Genomic DNA, 23406 nt, shown 5'->3' on the forward strand with positions numbered 1-23406 from the left:
TGTACCGTGAAGCGCCGTCCAACCAACTTTGCTGCATTTGGCTTAATCTGGGCAGACAGTATATTCCTATACACTTCAGAATTCATCCGGCTGCTTCTGTCTTCTGTCACATGATCAATAAACACCAGTGATCCAGTGCCACTGGAAGCCATGCATGCCCATGCCATCACACTGCCTCCACCATGTTTTACAGATGATGTTGTATTCTTTAGATCATGAGCTGTTCCAAGGCTTCTCCATACTTTTTTCTTTGCGTCATTTTGGTACAGGTTGATCTTAGTTTCATCTGTCCAAAGAATGCTTTTCCAGAACTGATCAGGCTTTTTTAGAGAAATTTTAAAGAACTTGCTGTGAAGTTTTAAGTGCTCAAAAGGTTTTTGAATAAAGACAGTTATTTAATAAATAATGGTAGAAGAGTGTGTTTTATTTGGTCTGTTTTGTGGAAGTGAACAGACTTTATATTAATGCTTCTGTATATGTAACACCGAACAATGAACTGAATGAATACAGGACTTAAATACAGGAATACAGGAGCTAATGAGTTAATATAGGACAACAGTTGAACAGAATCATGAACCAAGGGAACAAACTGAGACATGAAACTAGGTCAACTTAATATAACAAGAAACAGGAACAGGACCAAACCAGAACAAAACATAATCCTGACACCTTATATAATCAATAATTACTGAATAAGATTAGCCTCAAGATCTACTAATTATGACAAATGATAAAGAATTACTAATTATTTACTAATCACAGCATTAACATGTCCGAGACATAAGCAAATTACCTTTTTTACCCTGAACATGGTCATAACTTGCATCATAATAACTCAAGTGTTACCTTATCACTCTGCAGGAACTACTAGTGATCTGGGGCCGTAGTCACAACATATTTTATCTTACCACTAAGATTTCTCCTAAATAGCAGTAAAAGTTCTTAGTTAAGAGTTTCCTCTTAAAACCTATTCACAAAGCTGCTGAGATCAACTTTTACTAGGGAATAGAGAAAAGCCTTTAGCTAAGAGAAAGGGTGGAGTTAACCTTGTTGCAATGGATGATGTCATCACGCTAACTATCTATGCACACAGTGATGGGGGAGGGGTCTCTTTCAGTGATTGAATCATAGAAATATGATATAAGGTATCATGTTGCTATATACAAATAAAAGTTTTAAAATAAAAATGTTGCCAAATACAAATAAAGATTTTAAAATGTGGGAGAAGTGTCATTAATGAAACAAGTATGTTCAGCTAATTGTCAGCCTTTAACACGTCTGCATCTCGAGAGATTATGTGTCCAATCACATTGAGAGGATCGAGGCATACAGCCGACTCACATCCCTCCTCCACCTCAACTCCTCACTCTCGGCTGGTTTCCTTTTCCTAGCCGGGGATACGGGGGAGAATACCCTGGGGTTGGGCTAAATTCCCGCTTAGAGCCCTCGATCCCCTTACAGAAAAAACACATGAACTTCACATGTGCAAAAACTCATGTGATCACATGTGACCACATGCACATGTGATTTTGCACATGTGAAATTTAACATGTAAAAACATGTGACTTTGCACATGTGAAATATGTGGATCACATGTGAAACATGTGTTTTGCACACGGGAAATGTGTGCTTTTGGAACATTTGCACATGTGATTGCATGTGAAACACATGTGATCACATGTGAAACCCATGAGCTCACATGTGAAACGTAAAATTCCCATGTGAAACCTATAATCACGTGAAACCCATGAGATCACATGTGAAACCCATGAAATCACATGTGAAACCTATAATCACATGTGAAACCCATGAGATCACATGTGAAACCTATAATCACATGTGAAACCCATGAAAAAATGGGACAACTTCCCATTACAAAGAAGCTGAAAATGTACAGTATTTGTGATGTGGAAACATGATTCACATGTTAAAAATTATTTTATAACATGTGCAAATATATTTCACATGAGCTCCACATTATAACCAATAGAAACATGTTTTCCACATGTGCCACATGCTCCATTATGTTCACATGTGGTGAAATGTTGTTCACATGTGGTAAAATGTTGTTCACATGTGGTGACATGTTGTTCACATGAGAACACATGTGATCACATGAGGTCACATGTAATCACATGTGGAAAACATGTGATAACATGTGAAATTCATGTGTTTTTTCTGTAAGGGTCCCCTCGGACAGCACACAAAATAGGCTCTTTTTACCCGTTTACTCTATTCGATCAATTGTAAGTGTAAACTTTTGAAACAACTGCCACAGGTAGGACATTATTTTCTATTTTATTTATTTATTTATTTTAGAAGATTTATTTTTGGCGTTTTGTCTTTTTATCATGATAGGACAGTGAGTAGACAGGAAGTGAAGTGGGGGAGAGAAAGGTGGGGATGGGATCGGGAAAGGTCCACGAACCAGAACTTAAACTCGGGTCACTCAAGCTGGCCACAAGGCTTTCGGCCCAGATGATGGGACATTATTTTCAACTTGACTGCAATGTTTTATTTCACAATGCATTCATTCAATGTATTTTGCCTGTCCATAAATGAACCTTTATGTCATCGCAGATTAAAATCTATAAATCAAAATATTTATTGCATTTATGAAGCAAAGGCTCAGCACCCAAAGCTCTATCGCCTGTTGCCTCCTCAATGGTGTACAGTGTCTTTGGGTGGATTGCTGAGGCGGATCGCCAGCAACAGCCATTTTAGGATTGTTTGTGATTTGATCTTAATGACTTAGGACTAATGGTTGTAGCCAAAGTGCTGATGTAGAACTACACATTACGTCCTGCATGTTACCTTTTAATGTCGGACCATTATTCTAACGTGTTACCAAGATCTGTTTCATAATATCAACTAATTAGTCATTTAGATGATGATTTGGAAATGACCATAACAGAGACAGTATGAAGCTGCTTTTGAGGTGAAGTGTCTTGCTGAAGGGCATAAAGCTGACAGTTCATGAATAGTACCTTTGTGGAGATTAACTTTATGGTTATGAGTCAGATTAGAACCAGAACAAAAGATGAGCATATGGTTTAAAAAAAAAAACAAGTCTCATGAGGAAGTACAACAGTCAACATACAATATTTAAAATTCTATTGTCAGCTGTTATATTAAAATGCTTAATACAGTACAGAAATTATATTTTAAAAAATAATATTAAATGTAAAGTATAGTATATTTTGGACAAGAATGTTGTGTTTGTTTTTTATTTGGTCATGGTAACATTTAACTGTAAAAACAGCTGAATTTTGTCTAAAAATATTTGCATAGTAGAGGAGACCGGGGACGGTTGCAACACTTTTTGCATTTCTCTCAGTTACTCAGAGACTACTTGGACTAGACCAACCAAATTTGTATATATTAATCTTGCATCTGTCTTTTTGTCTCAATGAGCATAGAATTCTGAAAATATTAACTGTTTTAGGCCTACTATAATATTAAAATATTATTTATTTATACAATAATATTATTGTAGCCTATTATTTATTTATTTATTTAGTGATATTTATCAAATAACAGTTATTGAGTTTTGTTTGTTTTTGTGTAGAACATAGGCCTACATAGATTCAGTGTGCAGGTGTTACAGATGCTATTCAATCTCTCCATATTTCAGTGTCAGACAGGAAGAATTGAACAATTTGCAATGCTACAAACTTTTATTAAACATGCAATTTATAACTTGTTGCAACCGTCCCCAACCCTATCAGCCATGACAGAACATCATATGCCTGCTAGACACACTGACTTTGCCCTTGAGAGCCACCAGAGGGCACTCCACACCAGACTATTATCACTCCCTCACAAACTACATTTCCCATAACTCACTACCCGGACTCATCATCACTGATTGCATTCACCTGTGTCTCATTATCCTGTTAGTCTCAGCCTATTTATACCATGTTCACTCATTCACTCATTGTTGCGCTGCATTTCCGAGCGTTTTCCATGGTTTCATGTCTCTTGGTTTTGGGATTTTTTTGCCTGTTCCGTGGATTACTCTTTTAGCCTCTGACCCCTGCCTGTTTTGTTTGTTTGTTTGGATGGCCTACCTGTGTTTTGACCTATTGCCTGTATATTGGATTACGTGTCTGGATTACCTCTTAATTAAATCTGCATTTGGATCTCAACCTTCATGTCTCGGAGCAGTTCGTAACACTAACCATGTCACTCAAAATTAAACAAAACAATAATTCAAACTAAGTAAGTTTTGATTAATTCATACAAAATGTCAGGACAGTATGACAAAAATAAATCTCATGAAAAAATTACTTTCATACCTCCAAAACAAGTTGTTGTTTTTTTTCAATAAATGCAGCAGCAGATGCTGAATATGTCTTCTGTATTATTGGTGGGAGGAGGGTCTAACTGTACATGTGCAGTATGAGTGTCATCACTCTAGCTTGTTTCTGATTGGAGAAAAATGACATGTTGCAACCATCCTCTTTTGCAACTGTCCCCGGTATCCCTTAATTGTATGTGAAGAGAACAAAATTATTCACTTCTGTTTTTCCTTGAATTACAGATTGTGCTGCTCTAGGTAAGGATGTTCTATCAATATTTAAGACTATCACATTTTTAAAAAAAGGTAGCACTTTATTTCACAGTGCCCTTGTTACATGTGGATCTAGTTATAGTAATTACTATAAATTGTGCATAATTGCATGTAACCCTTTAGTAAGTACATGTGTTTAATTAGAATTACTCAGTACTTAAATGTAACATTTGAACATGTAACACGGACACCTTAAAATAAAGTGTAACCAAAACAATTAATTATTGATATATATTCATGTAAGACAAAATATTAACATGAAAATACGAATCATAATAAAATCCTAATGAGGAGACATACAGAAAATATAATGCTTAAAGATTTGGGAGTGTCTTTTTTTTTTTTTAAAGAGTGAGACTGTAAATTGTCTTCATAGTGTATTTGTGTGTGTTTGTATCTGCAGAACTCAAGATGTATATCATTCTGTTCATGGCTTTTCTGTTCATTACAGATGAACTTGTACTGGTATCTTCAGGTGAGTTCCTTGTGCTGTCTAACTGAAAATAAAATCATCAGAAGACTTTAGACCGGTTGTAAGAAAATGAATTTAGCTTTAATTTTGTACCCTGTATTACACTCATTTTGCAAAGCAAGATATTTTAAGGTGTTTGTATGTTTATATTGCTGTTCTGTTTTCAGAAACTCCAGTATATAATGCAAAATTGCCAAGCAGAATAACAGCACTGAGCGGCTCTTGTGTGCAGATACCTTGTACATTTTATGGGCCAGAGAACGTACTGAAGAATGCAACAAGTATATTTGGCTTCTGGATAAAGCATTCATGCTTTTCTCAGCTCAGGGAGTTTAGTTTATAATGGAAGTACAAACATCAGCAAAGGATTCAGTCGTATAGAGATAACTGGAAATCTTAGTCAGCGTGAATGTACCACAGTTTTTTATGATGTCATGAACAATCATTCACTTCATACTTCCTGATTATGATTCATGATTGTGAAGGCCCTGAGTATTTTTTTTTTATTAAAAATAAATTAAATGATGGTGTCCTCATCAGAGAAGACCCTTTCAAGGAAAGTCTGTTCATTTGGCGGCCGTATTTGCAACGCCTCCGGACAATTATTTCGAGCATCCAAGACAAAATCTTATCGATTTGAATGGGAGAATCCTGAAATTTCAAAACCTGTTTGCTGAACAAACAATTGCATATTTCAAATCCGCAACAAAATCCCATAAATGTTGTTTCTTATGCTCAAATAGCATTAAAAAGTGTATTTTTTAGGCTAGACCAGCCACAGCACATGTGCAGTCTTAAGCGAGTCACTAGGTTTCTAGTGACGCAATGACTTTACCGATCAGCGATTGGCTCTTTTATTTAGAACGCGGGACGTATTCCGCCATATTGTGTATTGCAGTAGAAGTGCACCGTATTTGTATATCTGTATTATTTTATGTTGCTGCAAGAGGTAGTGGAAGTTATTTTGATTAAAAATGATGAGGGCACATGATTAAAAAATGATATACACGGATAAATAAATTATTTAAACACTGCAATATTCAATAAAAAATAGAATTGTCCATTTTGATTTCATGTCGACTTTAATAATTCATGCAAAATATATGATGCACACATGCGTAGGCAAATTCACAATTCACATGCACAATAAAACAATTCATGTGCATGAAAAAATATATATATTGGCCAAAAGCAATTCTCATGTGCAAAATAAATTTATATATTCATAAAATACGTTTTACAAACACAAAAAACACTCCATAGTTGTGAAACTGCTCAAAAAGTTTTGAATGTTTCCTATTGAATCTGAAATTGGAAATTGTCATCAGTGTGTGAATCGCCATGAATTTCTGTGTGTATTTTGAGACTTTTCTGACAGCTCTCTACTCCCACACGCGTCCATCGTACTTTTCAGCTTTTCGTACTTTTACTTTTCGTTTCTCACAACTTTTGCACAGTATGACTTGATCAGAATGGAAATTAAACATTTACATCAAGCATGGCTGAAAAAAGACAGGGAAAGGCATTTAAAGTAAAATGTTGTTGGATAGTAGTTTGTTGGGTAACACTTTAGAATAATGGTCCATCCATATTAGTTAGTATAGCTGAAGTGTTAATGTAGTTTTGTACTTCATTACTTCCTGCATAGTTACATATTAATGAGGGACCATTATTCTAAAGTGTTATTGGTTATTGTGACTAAAAACACATTATGAGGACAGTGTTGATAATGAAGCATGCAATTTGCTGAGGTTAGCACATTGTTCAGTGTAGCTAGGGGAATAAACTTTTCCATGAGTTTGCTTGTGCATTTGTTTTCATTTACAGCACAAATGTGTCTAAAAGGGTGAATTATCAATAGTTATGAGACTGTAACATTTCACCAACTGACATGCAAATTCCATGCTTCCTTATAAATACTGCCCTTATAAAGTTTTGAGTCATAAGTTACTATCCAAAAACATTTTGCTTAGACGTGCATCCAAAGACTTTGTACTCATATTACTATGAATTGGAGAAATTGCAATGTGCAATTGATAAGGAGTCGAATCTAAAAGAGTTGAGTCAAGGTCAGCTCTAGCACAGGAATCGTTTATTCTATTGCTGTGTCTGAAATCGCTCACTTCTTTACTCATTCCTCTGTAAAATGAATTAATGGTAACGATGTTAATAGGCTACTCATCATTTCGAGGGATGTCATCCCTACAATGGACTAATTTGGATAGTCATTCTAAAAGTGCTTTTAAAGGGAAATTCTGTTTAGTTTCATTTTCATGGAGTACATTTACTTTAGGGTATATTTACATGACAACAATGTACTAAAAATGGAAAAGTTTTTTTCTTTGTGCAGATGAAAAAATTATCAAAATGATCTCCATTCACACAGATCCATGAAAACTATTAAAAACGCTGTATTATGCAGCCAGGTCAGTAGTGGGTGATGTGTAAAGAGAGACTATGTGCATGCGCACGTATACGCATTCTTCTACTTGCATTCACGCCAAATGTGAATCGTCTATAGACTGAACACATAATGCGCATAATACGCACTTAATACCATTTTCACAAATTTGCATTTTTGAAGTTTACACGGAGATGATAAACGGTATCGGTTTCAAAAACTTGAACTTTGAAACCCGTTTTCAAAAGTTTGCGTTTCCAGGCCCAAAATGTCGTTGTTGTGTAAATGAACGGCCAAAACGCATACAAAATTTGCGTTTTTAGTGTAAAATGATGTTGTGTAAACAGCCCCTTAGTTTCCCCCCTTAAGTTACATGTGTCCTTTGTTCTAGTTTCCCATCAGTCATTAGTTGGCATGGACATTCATTAACAAGCTCACCTGTCTGCATTTAGTGCATTATCATTGTGAATTCAAGTTCCTCTTTGTTCTCTGTTTATTTGTCAGTTCTTGTCAAAGTGTAAGTGAAGTTTGGTTAATTAAATCTTCTGCCTGTTTCTGTATTCTTGAGTTATTTGAGTTTGTAAATAAAGACTGTTTGAATTTATCATCTTCGTCATGCCTACTAACCAGCACCTCCCAACCCATGACACAATGACTGCTATCTTGTTCTATTCCTGACTCTGTTTTGATGTAAAGCACACGAATTTGAGAAAACGATTCCATCAACTCCTATGGTGAGAGTCAGAGTCGACTCCAAAAAACCTGGACTCAAGTACCCCTATGAGCAAGATGGCGGAATAAGTCCTGCATTCTAAATAAAGAGCCAATAGGCATTTGGTGAAGTCATCGCGTCATTACAGCTGTCGTTAGAAGCTGTGGTTGCCAAAGAAACTCTCAGGACTGCACATGCGCATTGGCTGGTCTATTTTTTTTAACACTGAGCATAAGAACACAGTAATATGTTGTTTAAAGGATTAGTTCACCTCAAAATGAAAAATTCCTGATAATTTACTCACCCCAATGCCATCCAAGATGTTCATGTCTTTCTTCATGTCAGCAGAAGACAAACAATTGTGGTTAAAAAGTATATACATTTTTATTTTATTTAGAAAATGACCGATCGTTTTGCTAGATAAGACCATATTCCTCAGCTGGGATCGTGCAGAGCCCTTTGAAGCACTTAGCCCTTTGAAACTACATTGATTTGGACTTCAACAATTTGGTTACCGTTGAAGTCCATTGTGTGGAGAAAAATCCTGCATTTTTTTCCTCAAAAAACGTATTAGGAAATTTTCATTTTGAGGTGAACTAATCCTTTAAATGTAAGTGTGGCAAACAGTTTTTGAATTTTTCAGGATTTCCCCATTCATGTAGACAGGATTTGGTTTTAAATGCCCTCAAAGTCGTTGCAGTATGGCCGCAGAGTGAACAGACTTTCCATGAAAATATACTCGCATATCCAAAATGATAGATAAACTCATGACGATTTGCAATTCCAGATTCAATATTAAACTCATAAAATGTAAACATTCAAAACTTTTTGTCCACAGTTGTACATCTGTGAATTGTGTTTTGGATTTGTGAAATACATTTTATGAATATATAATTTTATCGTGTGCACATAACTTGATTTTTGTGAAAATATAATTTTTTTGTGCAAGTGAATTAGGTTTGTATTTTGCCTGTGCATCACAACTTTTTTTTAAATATGGTCTTCTCAAGGGTTATTTAAAAAAAACTGATTATATCCTCTATTATGTTTATTGTGTTTTTGTAGCATGTTGTTGTATGTTTTCCTTAAATTTAACAGCAATTTATACCGTGTTCACTTTGGCCTGTAGATTTACCACAACCTCTCATCCTTAAACCCACTGATCTGAAAGAAGTGATGGAGAACACAACAGTCAGTCTGAGCTGCTCTGCTGAAGCCCCCTGCCCCAAACAACCTCCTACAATATCCTGGTCCAACATCCCTGAATCTGCCCACATTACAACACAGTTACAGGAGAAACCTGATAAAACCCAGTCAGTGTTTTCAAACATGACCTTCAAAGCTTCATACATGGATCACAGAAAGAACATCTCCTGCAATGTTACATATCCAAGAAAAACATCTAATGACTCAACCGTGATGCTACAAGTCCTGTGTAAGAGATTTAGGGTAGTTTTGTTCTTTCATTAGCATTATTATGTTCAGATGTGTACTATTATAACATCTAGTTTATCTAAAGAAGTTTCTGTTTTGCCCTCAAGTTCCTCCAAAAGAAACTCACATCACCATCGATCCATCTGCTTCAGTCTCTGTTGGCACTAATGTGACTTTGACCTGCAAAAGCAAAGCCAATCCATCAAATAACATGACCTTCTCCTGGCACAAACGTGGACAGGACAATCAGCTGGATTTAGGAGAACAACTGATCTTTACTGTAAATAGGAGCAGTGGAGGCTGGTACTCTTGCAAAGCAAAGAATGAACATGGTACTCAGATGTCAGAAGAGATCCAGCTGATTATGGAAGGTGAATTTATTTCTGTACTAAAGATACTAAATGTTACCTGATGATAATCATAGGTAGCTCCAGATTTATGATTGAATTTTATTTTTAAATGATCTGCACAGCCTATTGACCACCTAATTTTGCTTTATTTTTTCAATCAGGCTCAGTCTCTTCATTAGAACAGTCTGTGATCATTGGCTGTGTAGTAGGAGTTTCAGCACTTCTGTTGACATTTCTTCTGATAACACTTTTCCTAAGGTAAGCACAGTTAGATGGTGAATTGTATGGAATAGAGCAACCAGACTTAAGAATAAATGAATTCAGACCTGTCATTTCTCTTTGAAACATATAATCTGGTGTTTACAATATGGTGGTACGTTCGTTGTGTATTTTATGAATTTCTTCATTTCCTATTAATACAGAGTTCAAAGAGTAAAGGCATCCACTATTATGGAAACCGACGTCTCAGATCAGGTATGTTTTACACTCTTTTAGCAGATCATGTTATTTCAAATAGGAGGTACCATAATAATTTCAAATAGGAGGTACCATAATAAGCAGATATCAATACCATGCGTTTACAATAATGGTTTATTATGTACAGAAACCAAAAACCGAGGACAGTGGATCCACATAAACAGTAATTTATTATGTTTGCTCTTTCAGGGTCAGGAAAAACAAGTGCAGACCATTTATGATAATGGTGGTTTTGTGTCGGGCGAAGAGCTAGAGATGCCAAAGGATGAGAATGACATGGTCCACTATGGAGAGATTGACTTCTCCACTCCCCACACCAAAATCACCACAGTACAGGGCTCAGGACAAGAGACGGTATATGCCGAGGTCAGAGGCCCAGGGAAGGAGATGAACCAGGATTAGTTTACATTAGAATAAATGGCTTGAGTCAACTGTGTTATGTAGTATGCTTTATTGCAACCCTGTATCACATGAAATACGTTCTGAGGAAACTATTTTGCAAATCGCAATTACGTTACATGCCAACATATAAGCAGTGCTATTACGTTGGTCCTTAACCTAATATAAGCAGTGCTATTACGTTGGTCCTTAACCTAATATAGCCAATCTATTGCAGTGCTATTACGTTTGTCCTGAACATAATACATCCAAAGCAGGTTTCTTTTCACACGTAGCAGCTAATTCTGTTCATTTTGTTTTAATTATTTACTCCCTTTTTTCTCATTGGGCAACAAAATATTATCTATGCCAGGGCGAGTCAAATGGCGGCACCCAGATAATTTTTATCTGGCCCTCAAACTGGTTTTTGATGTTTAAAACCCCTCGCAATCTGATATCAAAGTCCCCGCAAAGGTTTAGCGCGTTCAGCGGTGAGTTTAACAACGCACGTGATCATTCAGCGGTGAGTTTAACAACGCACGTGATCTCACGGCAGTTCGTGATATGGTCACGTAATTTAATCTATTGATTCGTGCTACGGACACGTTTATTTCGTTATTTTCGTAATACCAGCACGTTTTTTAAAGCGTCTTTCGTGATAATAGGCTTGTTTGAGATGCGCCTCGCCTCGCCTGAAATGTATGCGAGAGTAGGCGGCTGCAGTGAGAGGAGGAGTGAAAAAAGCGCAGGCAAGACGGACAGTTCTCTCTTCTCGCAGTGGATCTGACACCTGTGAGATCAAAGACAGATATCGCGGGATTCACCGGATTCACGCTCGTGCACAGTGTTGCTAATAAACTGAATGGAATTTAAGTTCTGTTGCTTTTATATGAAAATAAATATAATGAACAAGACACCCAAAGTAGCATACTTATTTAATTCCATTCCAAATACATGTTTATCAGTCTTTTTTTCTTGTGTGTTTTTTTCTTTTCTTTTTTTTTTTTTATAAAAATTACATTGCATAACCCATAGAGATCGCACTGAGGTAGTTTGGGAATATTACCACATAACGTACACATAAAACATGATATCGGAGTTTTAAAATCAAACATTTTAAATAAGAGCAATACATCACGGTTGTTTAAACCAATGAACATCAAGCTGTGTCGTCAGCAAGTCGTTTCCCATCATGCTTCTGATCAGCGCAGTCAGTGGAGAGCAACTGCGCTCGACTGCAGAATCCGACAGGTGCGCCTTGCGCTCGCGAGAGATTTTTGACATATGTCAGCATGACATCAGAGCAAGGCGGACCACACTCGGACACATTTCTAACCGGCATGCATCTCGCGCTGATCACCGGTGATCGATTCTGCGCAGATTTTGCTCATCTCAAACAAGCCTAATAACAGCACGATTCTTTCTGCCTGGCTGTCGGCTGCAGCAGAGAAGCTGTTTAATCAACATTTATTCACGAGATCTTATGTATTTTTTTTATGTTATTATTTCGGTCTTATTGCCAGGGAATCTGGATTGCTTTGCTGTTTATTGATATTTTTAAAATTATATTTTATCAGTAGGAAATCGCGCTGAAGAAGTCTCGTTCCGAACACATCGCGATATTTGGCATCAGTTCACGTGTGTCAGATGTTGGTAAGTAAATACCTAAATACGCTATCCTAATAATGTGTGATATCATGTCTTTTCTGTTTGTCGATATTAATCTGCCATTATATCTGCCATCTCCACGGAGACTTTGCGTTTCATTGCTTTCTAATTCAAAACAGGGTGATTAACACTGCCTGTCACGTGACGTGCTATAGGCCTAGATATTCATATCAGATTAAAAATAGTACAATTAGTTCCAAAGTTGTATTTGTAGTAGAAGCACAGTAAAAACAACACTTACCATGCTTTTACCACAGTAACATTAGTTTTACTGTGATAAGTGTAGTAAAAAGACAGTAATCACAAAACTTACCATGCTTTTACCACACTATTTGTAGTTTTAATGTGGTACTTATTGTAAATGCACAGTAACCACAACACTTACCATGCTTTTACCACAGTAACCATAGTTTTACTGTGATAGGTGTGGTAAAAGGACAGTAACCACAAAACTTACCATGCTTTAAACCTCAGTAACCTTAGTTTTACTGTGATTGGTTTAGTAAGGACAGTAATCACAAAACTTGCCATGCTTTTACCTCAGTATTGATAGTTTTAAAGTGATATTTGTTGTAAATACATATTAACCACAACACTTGCCATGCTTGTAAGGCTTTATAATGTAACATCCAATATTTGTAAGGTAAATCAGTACTTTTCCCTTTAAATAATCCTATATATTATACATAATGATATTTTCTTTTCTCTTTTCTCAGCTGAAAAGACCAAAAGGGCCTTTCGGACTCAGTCAGCCCATTATTGTTTGAGGAGAAGTAAACGGAGGAGACGGACAGCTGCAAAGGCAAATATTCGCAATGGTATGTATGTGTTGGTTTTAACCCTAAATCAAACATTTTATCAAGCATTTGTTGTTTCTTAAAACTTTTCTCACAAAACCCATAGCCCAATCAGTACAAACATAGTCTGAAAGTCTTAATAATTCACAAGATTTAACAAGTTGTCAAATTCGTACATATTTGTATACTCGTACACAATCCTGCAGCTTTTACTCCTACTGCTGTCATTGGCTACTGCCTCAATTCCTGTACATATTTATCGCGATATTTGTAAATCAGTTGCGCCACTTCTTGGAAAGTTGTCGGATGTCACACACACTGTCAGAAAGTTTATATTAATTGCAAATTGGTCTCCGTCTGTTTATGTTCCAGTGATACATGATGTCTCTCCACACCTCATAACCTACCTCTGTTTGCAAGAGTGGAAAAGCTTATCTGACTTGTCACATGACATCAGATACTCGATTATTTATATATAACTGTCCCGTTTGCATGTAAATCATTTTTATGATTATTGCTTGCTATTAAAGACATACTTTTATTCATAGAAATTCCCACATATCAGTGAACTTATTACATAAAAATGCTTTTAACATTTAATTATGCAACACTCTTTACAGAAAACATATCCTACAGTTATAAACTGACTATTTGCAAGTAATGTATTAAAATGACCTTCCTTTCTGTTTTGCAGGATTACTTAGTCCTTTTTTTTAAAGCTCTACCAATATCAAACTCAACAGCTCTTTTAAGAGCCAACCATTACAAGAGCTACTAGTGAGTCGCAGCGAATCTTGCCGTGATCAGCCCTTCCCAGGTGAAGTTTCTAGAATATTGCAATCAGTATTTACTCATCAAATGTTCTCTCCTGAATCATATGGTAAATTAACTTATTTATAACTGTCTTAATTTGTGTTTCAAGAACAATAGTAATTGCACATAGAGTAAGTCGAGACTATCTTGTTTTACAGCAGAGAAGGAAGACCAGTCCTTATATCAACGCAAGCTAATCGAATAAGTCCTTTGTTTCGGGTGAGGAAGGAACATCTGATGCCCAAAGAAGACAGAAAAGTGCGCGAGTCCATTGGTATGTCTTGTATTGAAACAATGCTGTAATATGTAGTACATAATTTGATGTTGACAATTTTACATTGTACAGGTTATCACTTGGTTTTTGACCAAGTGAAGCTCTTGAAACAATTGACAGAAGATTATGTTGTCTGGAAAGAAAACAAGCATCACTGGCAAAGGCTCAAAAGAGACCATGCCTTTCTTAAAAATCTTTTAAAATATGTTGCTGTTGATTTGGGTAAAACTGTTTTTTTTCAGTACTTAGCTTATTTTGTGCTGCAATATTTTATATATATATATATATATATATATGTATATGTATGTATATATATATATATATATGTGTGTATATATATATATATATATATATGTATGTATATATATATATATATATATATATATATATATGTATGTGTATATATATATATATATATATATATATAATACTTCAATGTGTATATTATATAACGTACTGACTGCTGCTTTGTAAATTTATGTAAGGAACAGGCAACTCTGGCCCTTTGCATTCTACTTTTTGAGGTTAGTTAAGAGTTAACCTCCAACCCTAATCGAGCACATCTGAAAATTTTAACCCAAGTCTTCAGGTTTACTTCTAGACAATAGGCAGGAGGGTTTGAGGTCGGAGCTAAATGTGCAGGACAGTGGACGCTGAGGGCCAGAGTAAACCATCACTGCTTTAAATAACGCAGAACATAAGCTGACCCGACTGTCCATTAAACAACTTTATTTGAATGGTTTCTGTCTTTTGTTTTACTTTCAGACCAGGACTGGAGAACGCCTGACAATGGGATGTTGAGACTTCTTCCTCTGTTTGAGAAAAAGCTACTCCACATCAGTGATCACATCTTCTGTTCTTCTGTTCTTCAACTGAACAAACTGTTTAGACGAGGAAGAAGAACACTAACACGATCGAGACGTACAGGGAAGAGCAAGAAACCAGTTTAGCTGTGATAATGAATCATTATTTTCCAACACAATATCAAATCTGTTTTCTGTATCATATGTGACTGAATATGATTATCTGGCACTCGTTTTGTGGCTTCAGCAGCTGTGAATGGATTCCTATGATGTTAACGTGTTTTTGAAGACACATTTTTATTTATCTTGAATCTCATTTGTCTTTATGCTACTTTATCAACTTTATGCTTTGGACTTCCGGTTATGGCGGTGGCGTGATAAGACGCAGATTTCAACCTTCGTGCATTAGGCTAGAATCAATCCTTCTAAACCCACTTAAGATACTTAATTTAAGTTGGTGGAATAGCTAAAGCGATTACTAAAACAATGCCGTCGAAGAAAAAGATCAAAAATAAAGGGAGATTGGAAGCGGAATCACAAATTACGCCATCCGAACCTGAAAGCCTGAGCGAGCACGAAGAGACGGAGGATGAAGGGGGTGAGGCCTCAAACGAGAATCCTAGTAACGCGGAGATGATGAAGGCCTTTAAAGCAATGGAAAGACAAGTAAGCGGCAAGGTGGACGAAATTCTTTCGGCGGTCGTAGATGTCAAAGAGAGATTGACAGAGGCGGAGGAACGAATTTCAGGGACAGAGGACGAAATCGTCCAACTGAAGGTCAGAAATGATACGCTGGAAAAACAGATGAAATCAATGGCTGATAAGGTAATTGACTTGGAGAACAGAAGTAGGAGGAATAATCTTAGGTTGGTTGGCTTGCCGGAGAAAGAAGAGGGATCGGATGCGTGTGCTTTTCTGGAAAAGTTTCTACCAGAGACTTTGGAGTTGGGAGAAAGCGTTACGCCATTGATAATAGAGAGAGCCCATCGAATACCCAGCTCAGGTAAAAAAAACGGGCAAGATGGTAAAGTGCAGCCGAGGACTGTCATAATGAAGTTCCTCAATTTCAAACAGAAGGAACATGTTCTAAAGGCTGCAAAGAGTAAGGGAGCAATTGCATACAAAGGTTCCAATCTTCGTTTTTTCCCGGATTTGTCGGCAGAGCTTCACAGGCAACAAAGAAAGTACGATGCTATCCGTCAAAAATTGCGTGACAAAGGAATCAACCGACACAGAGTAATCTTTCCTGCTCGATTGCTTCTTACACATGGAGACCGTACTGTGATTATGAACAGTCCAGAAGAAGTGGAGAAATTTATGCAGCAGGTCGAGGACAAGTGAACTGAGGTATCGAGTCCAGAAGAAATGGATAAAGAGATGCAACAAATTGAGAACAATTAAACTGAGGTATTAATGCGAGGTACTGAGGACTAAATGTAAAATTGTAGTTTATTTTCTTTGTCTGTAGGTTGTATATTCGTCCAAAGTAGATATTTAATTTTGTTTTAATAAGGGTAACAAGTTAAGTATTTGACGTTTAAGTTAATTCATTTAAGGTTCAGAAAAGGGCGCTTTTGCTATAATATTTGAAAAAAGAAATGACACAAAGTGAAAGTTTGACTTTATTTTAAGATAATAGTTTGAAGATATTAGGTTAATATAATGTGTATAGTTGGAAAGATGTTACTTGGAGATATAAGACTGACAGATTGTCAGCGTATTTCTTGTGTTTTTTCTTTTCTTTGAGGTAATAGTATTTTATTGGACAAGTCATGGATTGGTTAAAATATGTGGGTATAAAAGTGGATAAGAAGGTTGAAACGGTAACGATGGATAGAGGTGTTGGTGTTCATTTTTTTTTGAACAACAGAACAAATAGGAGAAGACCATTTAAGAAGTCGAGTGTAGGGAAGGGGGTTACTGATACAGATGGTATCAGTGAAGCATGGAAAATGCTGGGGTAAGTTCATATTTTATGTTATTAGTTTTGTTTTAGTTATTTTAGGTTTGGCCTCTTATATTTTGGCAAATATATGGTTCAAGGTAATGAGGATGGTTAAAACAAAAAATGGCACAGACAGGAGGGATTAAGCTTCTATCATGGAATTGTAGGGGGCTGGGGAAACTAAAAAAGATTAAACAGGTGATGACTAGAATTAAGCAGATACATGCAAATGTGGTATTCTTGCAAGAGTCACACATGACTAAGGAGGAAGTGATCAAAATTGAAAGAAGGTGGCAAGGACAGGTATTCTCGGCATGTTTTACTACACAAGCCAGAGGGGTAATTACATTAATACATAAAGCTGTGCCATTTCAAGTAAATAATGTTATTAAGGACCCAGCTGGCAGATTTGTGATTATTCAGGGAAGATTGGTAACAGAGATAATCAATTTAGTAAATATCTATGGCCCTAATAAGGATGACTCTAAATTTTATAGCAACATATTTCTGATGGTGGCTTCATTACCAGGTCAGGTTATAATGGCGGGGGATATGAATTGTACACTTGATCCAGGAAAAGATAGATCTACGGGAGTTGATACCGCACATGTGAATTCTAGAAAACAGATTCTACATTTTATAAGAGAGCTTAAACTAGTGGATATATGGAGGCATCTTAACCCAAAGAAGACTGCATATTCATGCTATTCGGCAACACACCAAACTTACTCTAGAATAGACTACTTTCTTGTGTCAGCCCAATTGCTTTCAAAATGTATAGATTGTCAATACCTTAGTATTGTCATTTCTGACCATGCACCAGTGTCTTTGTCGTATGTCGATTCAAAATTAGTTAAAGATCCCCCTAAATGGCGATTCCAGCAAAGTTGGCTTAAGGATGCGTCATTTGTAGAGTTCTTGGGCAATCAAATTGACAATTACTTTGAAACAAATCAATTGGAAACTTCAGCAGGAATTCGGTGGGAGGCATTTAAATGTTTTATTCGGGGACAAATTATTAGTTTTTGTAGTTCTAAAAGTAAAAAATCTCGACAGGAGTTACAAGATTTGGAAAAAGAGATTAAAGAGCTGGAAAATGAAGTATATCATAGTGATTCAATATGTGCAGATAAACATAAACAGTTATTAATGCTTCGATCTAAATATAATACACTTTCTGCAAATAAAACTGTAGCTAAGTTATTAAAGCTGAAACAAACATTTTATGATCAAGGCGAAAAGACAGGTAAAGTGTTGGCGTGGCAAATTAAAAAAAAGCAAATGGAGAGGGCTGTAGATTCGATTGAAGAATCAGATGGTAATATCATTGTTGACCCACAAGAAATTAATAATTCATTTAGATCATATTATATGAAACTGTATAATTCTGAATGTACTTCGGGTTCAGAAATACAAAAAACTTTTTTGGATAATTTGGAGTTACCTAGGATACCAGAAGAACATAAAAATGAAATAGGAAAAGACATTAGTTTACAAGAGGTGGTAGAGGCGATCGATCTGATGAAAGCGGGGAAGGCGGCGGGACCTGATGGTCTCCCCATGGATATATATAAAAAATTTAAAGATAAATTAGTAAGACCTATGTTAGACATGCTAGTAGAAGCCTTTGCGGAGAATAAACTTCCTATGTCTTTGAATGAAGCTATAATTACCTTATTGCCTAAACCAGGAAAACCTAACAATAAATGTGAAAATTTTCGACCTATAAGTTTACTCAACTCAGACACTAAAATCCTGAGCAAAATATTGGCAAGAAGATTAGAAACTGTAGCATCTTACGTCATAGGGATAGATCAGAATGGTTTTATGATAAATAGACAAGGATGTCATAATGTAAGAAGAGTGCTAAATATTCTGCATCAACAAAAGGGGGAAAAAGATACTGCTTTACTAGCACTAGATGCAGAAAAGGCATTCGACAGGGTGGAATGGGATTTTCTGTTTGATGTTTTAATTCGGTTTGGATTTGGAGAAAAATACTGCAAATGGGTTAAATTGTTGTACCAGAATCCTTCGACAGAGGTCTTAACTAATAATTTTATATCAAAATCATTTAATATTTCTAGGGGATGTAGACAGGGATCGCCTCTTTCCCCTCTCCTTTTTCTGATGGCTATTGAACCCTTGGCAATTGCTATCAGAAAAGAAAGTGATATAAAAGGTATAGAAATGTTTGGCAGTGAACATAAAATAGCGCTATTTGCTGACGACGTTATATTATTTTTAAAGAAATTAGACTCAACCATTCCGGCTTTAATTCAAATTATAGAGACATTTGGGAAAATCTCAGGGTATCGGATCAATAATTCAAAATCTTCAGTTATGTTGCTGAATGAAGAAGAAAGGAAAAGTCCTATCAGTAAGGTAGATATGTTTAATAATGTGGAAATTTTCACATATTTGGGAATTAAAATTACTCCAAAACTGGAAGACATAGTAACAAAAAATTATAATTCAATTTTTGAGAATACAGTGACGCTGGTTGAAAGATGGGCTTCTTTACCGTTGTCTTTAATAGGAAGAATTAATATTTTAAAAATGAATATTTTACCTAAATTTTTGTACCTATTTCAGAATATTCCAATCACACCTCCTAGTAATCTGTTTTCTAGACTTAAAAAGTTAATTATTAAATTCATATGGAACAATAGAAGATCCAGAATTAGATTATCTCTTTTATATTTGCCATTTGATAGGGGTGGGCTTCAATGCCCTAATTTTAAAGGGTATTATACTGCTGCCCAGTTAAGATCTATTATGTTTTTCTTCTCAACATCTAATGAACAACCCGTATGGGTAGAAATGGAAAAAAACTCTATTCTGAATAAAATACCCTTGGAATCATATTTATATGATTTAGATCGTAAAATTTTACAGAAAATGAAGGGTAATGTTACGAATCCAATGGTTTTAAATATGGTAAGGGTATGGCATGAGACGCAGAGATATTTGAATATCTCCTATACAAGTGAAATATCTCGCTACTGTCCAATATGGGGAAATCCTAAGTTTAGTCCTGGAAAAGTAGATGTAGGTTTTAAGATGTGGGCAGAAAAAGGTATTAAAAGTATAAAGATTTATATAAGGAAGAAAATCTTATGTCATTTCAAGAATTGAGTAATACATTTGATATACCTAAAAGTCATTTTTTTAGGTACTTGCAGATAAGAAGTTTCATTTTATCATTTCAAAAAAGTACTGGAAATATACCACCACTATCAGTTTTGGAAAGAGTAGTCACTAAAGATTGTTATGATAAAGGTCGGATTTCACTTCTGTATAATATGTTGGTAGAGGGCTCCCCGGAGTCTTCTAGCTCTCGTTTAGGAGCATGGAGTAAGGATCTTAACGAGGAGATCACACCAGATGAATGGAGTGAGATTTGTCAAGATGCTCAAGTACAAACAGTTAATACAAGATTAAAGTTGTTGCAATATAATTGGCTTATGCGAGTATACATAACTCCAGTATTATCAAACAAATTTAATGAAAATATACCAGATACATGTCCCAAGTGTAAGGTTTGTAAAGGTACCTATTTCCATTGTATATGGGAATGTGAAGAAATATCGAAATTCTGGAAAGAAGTGCATAATATGATTGGTAAAATAATAAATGTGAGTCTTCCTTTTGGACCAAGGATTTTTCTACTGCATTTGTATCCTAAGCTTAAGTCAAAGGAATGTATCTTTATTTCTATGTGTATCTTACAAGCTAAACGCCTCATTGCATTACAATGGAAGAATCTAGAACCACCCAGCATAAAAAGGTGGCTCAGGGAGATGGTACTGAATATGTCAATGGAGAAAATAACATATATTATTAAAGGAAAGGGTAAGACTTTTGAAGATGTTTGGAATCCCTTTAGATCCTTCATAGAGAAGGAGGATAGTGACATGTTTAAGGAGACAATTGAAGATATGTGAGATTATAGGATGTATTTGTATTAGGAGGCCTTAATAGTTTGTATGTGTTTTTTTATTTATTTATTTTTTATATATATATTTTTTATTTTTTATTTTTTTATTATTATTATTATTTATTTATTTATTGTGTGTTTTAATTCATTAGTCTTGAAGATGTGAGTCCTGTACAAATTGAGATATGCTAAGTTGTAATGATGCGAAGACATCAATATGTGTCTATATTGCATTTTGTATTTTGTATTTTTGTTCCTGGTGTGTGTGTGTAATATATGTTGTTAAAAAAGTTAATAAATATATTTAAAAAAAAAAAAAAAAAAAAAACTTTATGCTTTGTTCTCCAATAAAGTGTTGTTTAATAAAGTATGATGACTATTGTGTATTGAAAGTGGTGTTTGGTACAGTAAATAGAAATTTTCTTTTGAGAAATTTTTATTTCTTATTTCTTTAAAAATAACTACATATAATTAATAACTTATAAATAACTAAATATAATTAATTACCATGATTCTTTTACTTGGGACATAAAAATGTAGATCTGGTTAATGATATTTGGGACAACAATGCAACAAAAGTTGCACATACTTGCATGTATGCCAGTTTCCAGTGAAATAAAAGGAAGCTATGTGAATAACAAGAGGCTGCAGTGGGCTATCTTGCTATAAATACTTAAAGCTTAATTGAAGATGATCCATGTTGATCATTCTAGTATACTCTATATAGTATACTCTATATATCACTGATGTCAGGAATATAAGCAGCAATCAGAGGGGGGTGAAAAGGAAATGTTGGCACTGTTTTTTTGTTGTTTTACTGAATGGTGCATTATCCTTGTGTAATAGTAATAGTATGTGTAGATCTGTGTAGATTATACTGTCCTTCCACCCCCAGGGCCCAGCAACGGCCCCCAGAAGAGCAAACAAATGCACATTTCAAATGGCTGTAACTCAAAGTCTGGTTAGTGTATCAAAGAGAAAATCGGCTGGATAACTGCTTATACTATGTTTAATAAATAATGTTGGCCACAGTTTTCAGACATATATGGAAAGCTAGCATAAAGGTTATTTTTAAAGTGCTCACAGTAAAATATCAAATTTCAGCCTGTCCCTCATATATGTCATAAAGGTTTGCACAATGAACAAATTTAGATATCCAGTTGTCCATTAAATATATCATTTATTTAACATTTATTGTTTTATTACTAAACGTTTTAAACTACATTACCCACATATCTCTGTCATTCTATCAGTGGAGCAGGAAGCATTGTGCTGTAGTTCATTGAAATGTGCAGACATGCTTAGGGTTAGGGTTAGGATCTCGGTAAAGGAGTAATTTCTCACAACATAGAGACACTTTATAGTTAGCTTAATGTATAACTAACGTAATAATAACACCAAAACATACTTTGTAACATGAAGCGCCGTTTTATATGGGTTAAACGATTGTCCAATCACAGCGAGTTCTGCGATAAAGTCACAGCCAATAACAACCCAGCTGAACAGATGCATCACACTTACATGCCCATTTATGGTAAATGATGACAGATCTCTTCTGGTTCCGGCTGCGGGGATAGATACCTTAAATATTTTATATTTAGGCTGTTAAACATGCATTCCTTCTAATTAAATTATAAAACTCATATTTAAAAACAAAAGACTCCTTTGTGTGGTTACCATCCAAAAACGAGGTCACATGATCAATGACACAAATTTGCTTAGACTGATGCATAAATAAATTTGAAAGAGAAACTTTTTTCTAAGCAATGTCCTACGGGTAGTTTTGCAGTATTTTAATTAAAGATAATTACATGTACTAAAGTGCTTCTAACATTTACAGTGTATGTATAGTATATTAAAGGTATATCAATTATATTCAAATAAATGTAACAAAAGCACAATGAATGGACACCATTTTGAAAGCTTATTCCAATATTTAATGTCAAACTGTTTAAAGACAAATGTAGTGCCAAAACTACTGCACAACAGTATAAAAATCAGTTAATTAAAAATATCCAGATACAGGAGCAATCTATTATAGTGACACATGCATTAACGTTAAAAAAATTGCTATGATGAAGTTGAATATATTTACAAACCAAGAGATGAGATTAAAGTTTGTTATGTGAACATACATTTGTTTCTTCGCTTTAAATAACAAATAGGCAAAAACATAAGCACAACATTTTACATTCTCAACTTTCATTCTATATCCTTGTGATTATTGGTCACTTTTATTGTAACTATGCAATGAATGTGTCCTTTAGCAAAACACCTGATGTGCACTGACCCTTTTTTATAAAGGCATTAGGCAGAAATCAAGTACAGTTTATGAAGCTGAAAAGAGAAAACAAAATGCTTTAACAATA

General features: G+C 35.3%; 2 protein-coding genes and 1 long non-coding RNA gene across 4 annotated transcripts in view; all 3 read left to right on the top strand.

The window, feature by feature from the left end:
• Positions 1-4988: 4988 nt before the first annotated feature.
• The window catches only part of LOC311285724 (sialic acid-binding Ig-like lectin 13), a 36809-nt gene continuing 18391 nt past the window's right edge, over positions 4989-23406 (top strand). The window contains exon 1 of the mRNA XM_084435762.1: positions 4989-5048. Coding sequence (XP_084291888.1) covers positions 5003-5048 — 46 coding nt within the window. The 5' untranslated portion in view covers positions 4989-5002. The remainder of the gene's footprint in view (positions 5049-23406) is intronic.
• Positions 7462-10832, top strand: LOC311285728 (B-cell receptor CD22-like; the record flags this gene model as incomplete). The annotated part of the gene is made up of 6 exons (XM_084435763.1): positions 7462-7471; positions 9288-9593; positions 9700-9963; positions 10104-10200; positions 10365-10416; positions 10609-10832. The coding sequence occupies 6 exons, from the start codon at positions 7462-7464 to the stop codon at positions 10819-10821; spliced, it is 942 nt and encodes a 313-aa protein (XP_084291889.1). The 3' UTR covers positions 10822-10832.
• On the top strand, positions 12326-15467 carry LOC311285726. Of its 2 annotated transcripts, none has more exons than XR_014626402.1 (5): positions 12326-12450; positions 13182-13283; positions 13957-14079; positions 14234-14349; positions 15115-15467. It is a non-coding gene; the product is annotated as an uncharacterized lncRNA (long non-coding RNA). The 2 variants fall into 2 exon arrangements; XR_014626403.1 differs by having other exon boundaries at positions 12327-12435.

This window comes from Rutilus rutilus (assembly GCF_951802725.1).
Source record: "Rutilus rutilus genome assembly, contig: SCAFFOLD_59, whole genome shotgun sequence".
Classification (NCBI taxonomy): Eukaryota; Metazoa; Chordata; class Actinopteri; order Cypriniformes; family Leuciscidae; genus Rutilus; species Rutilus rutilus.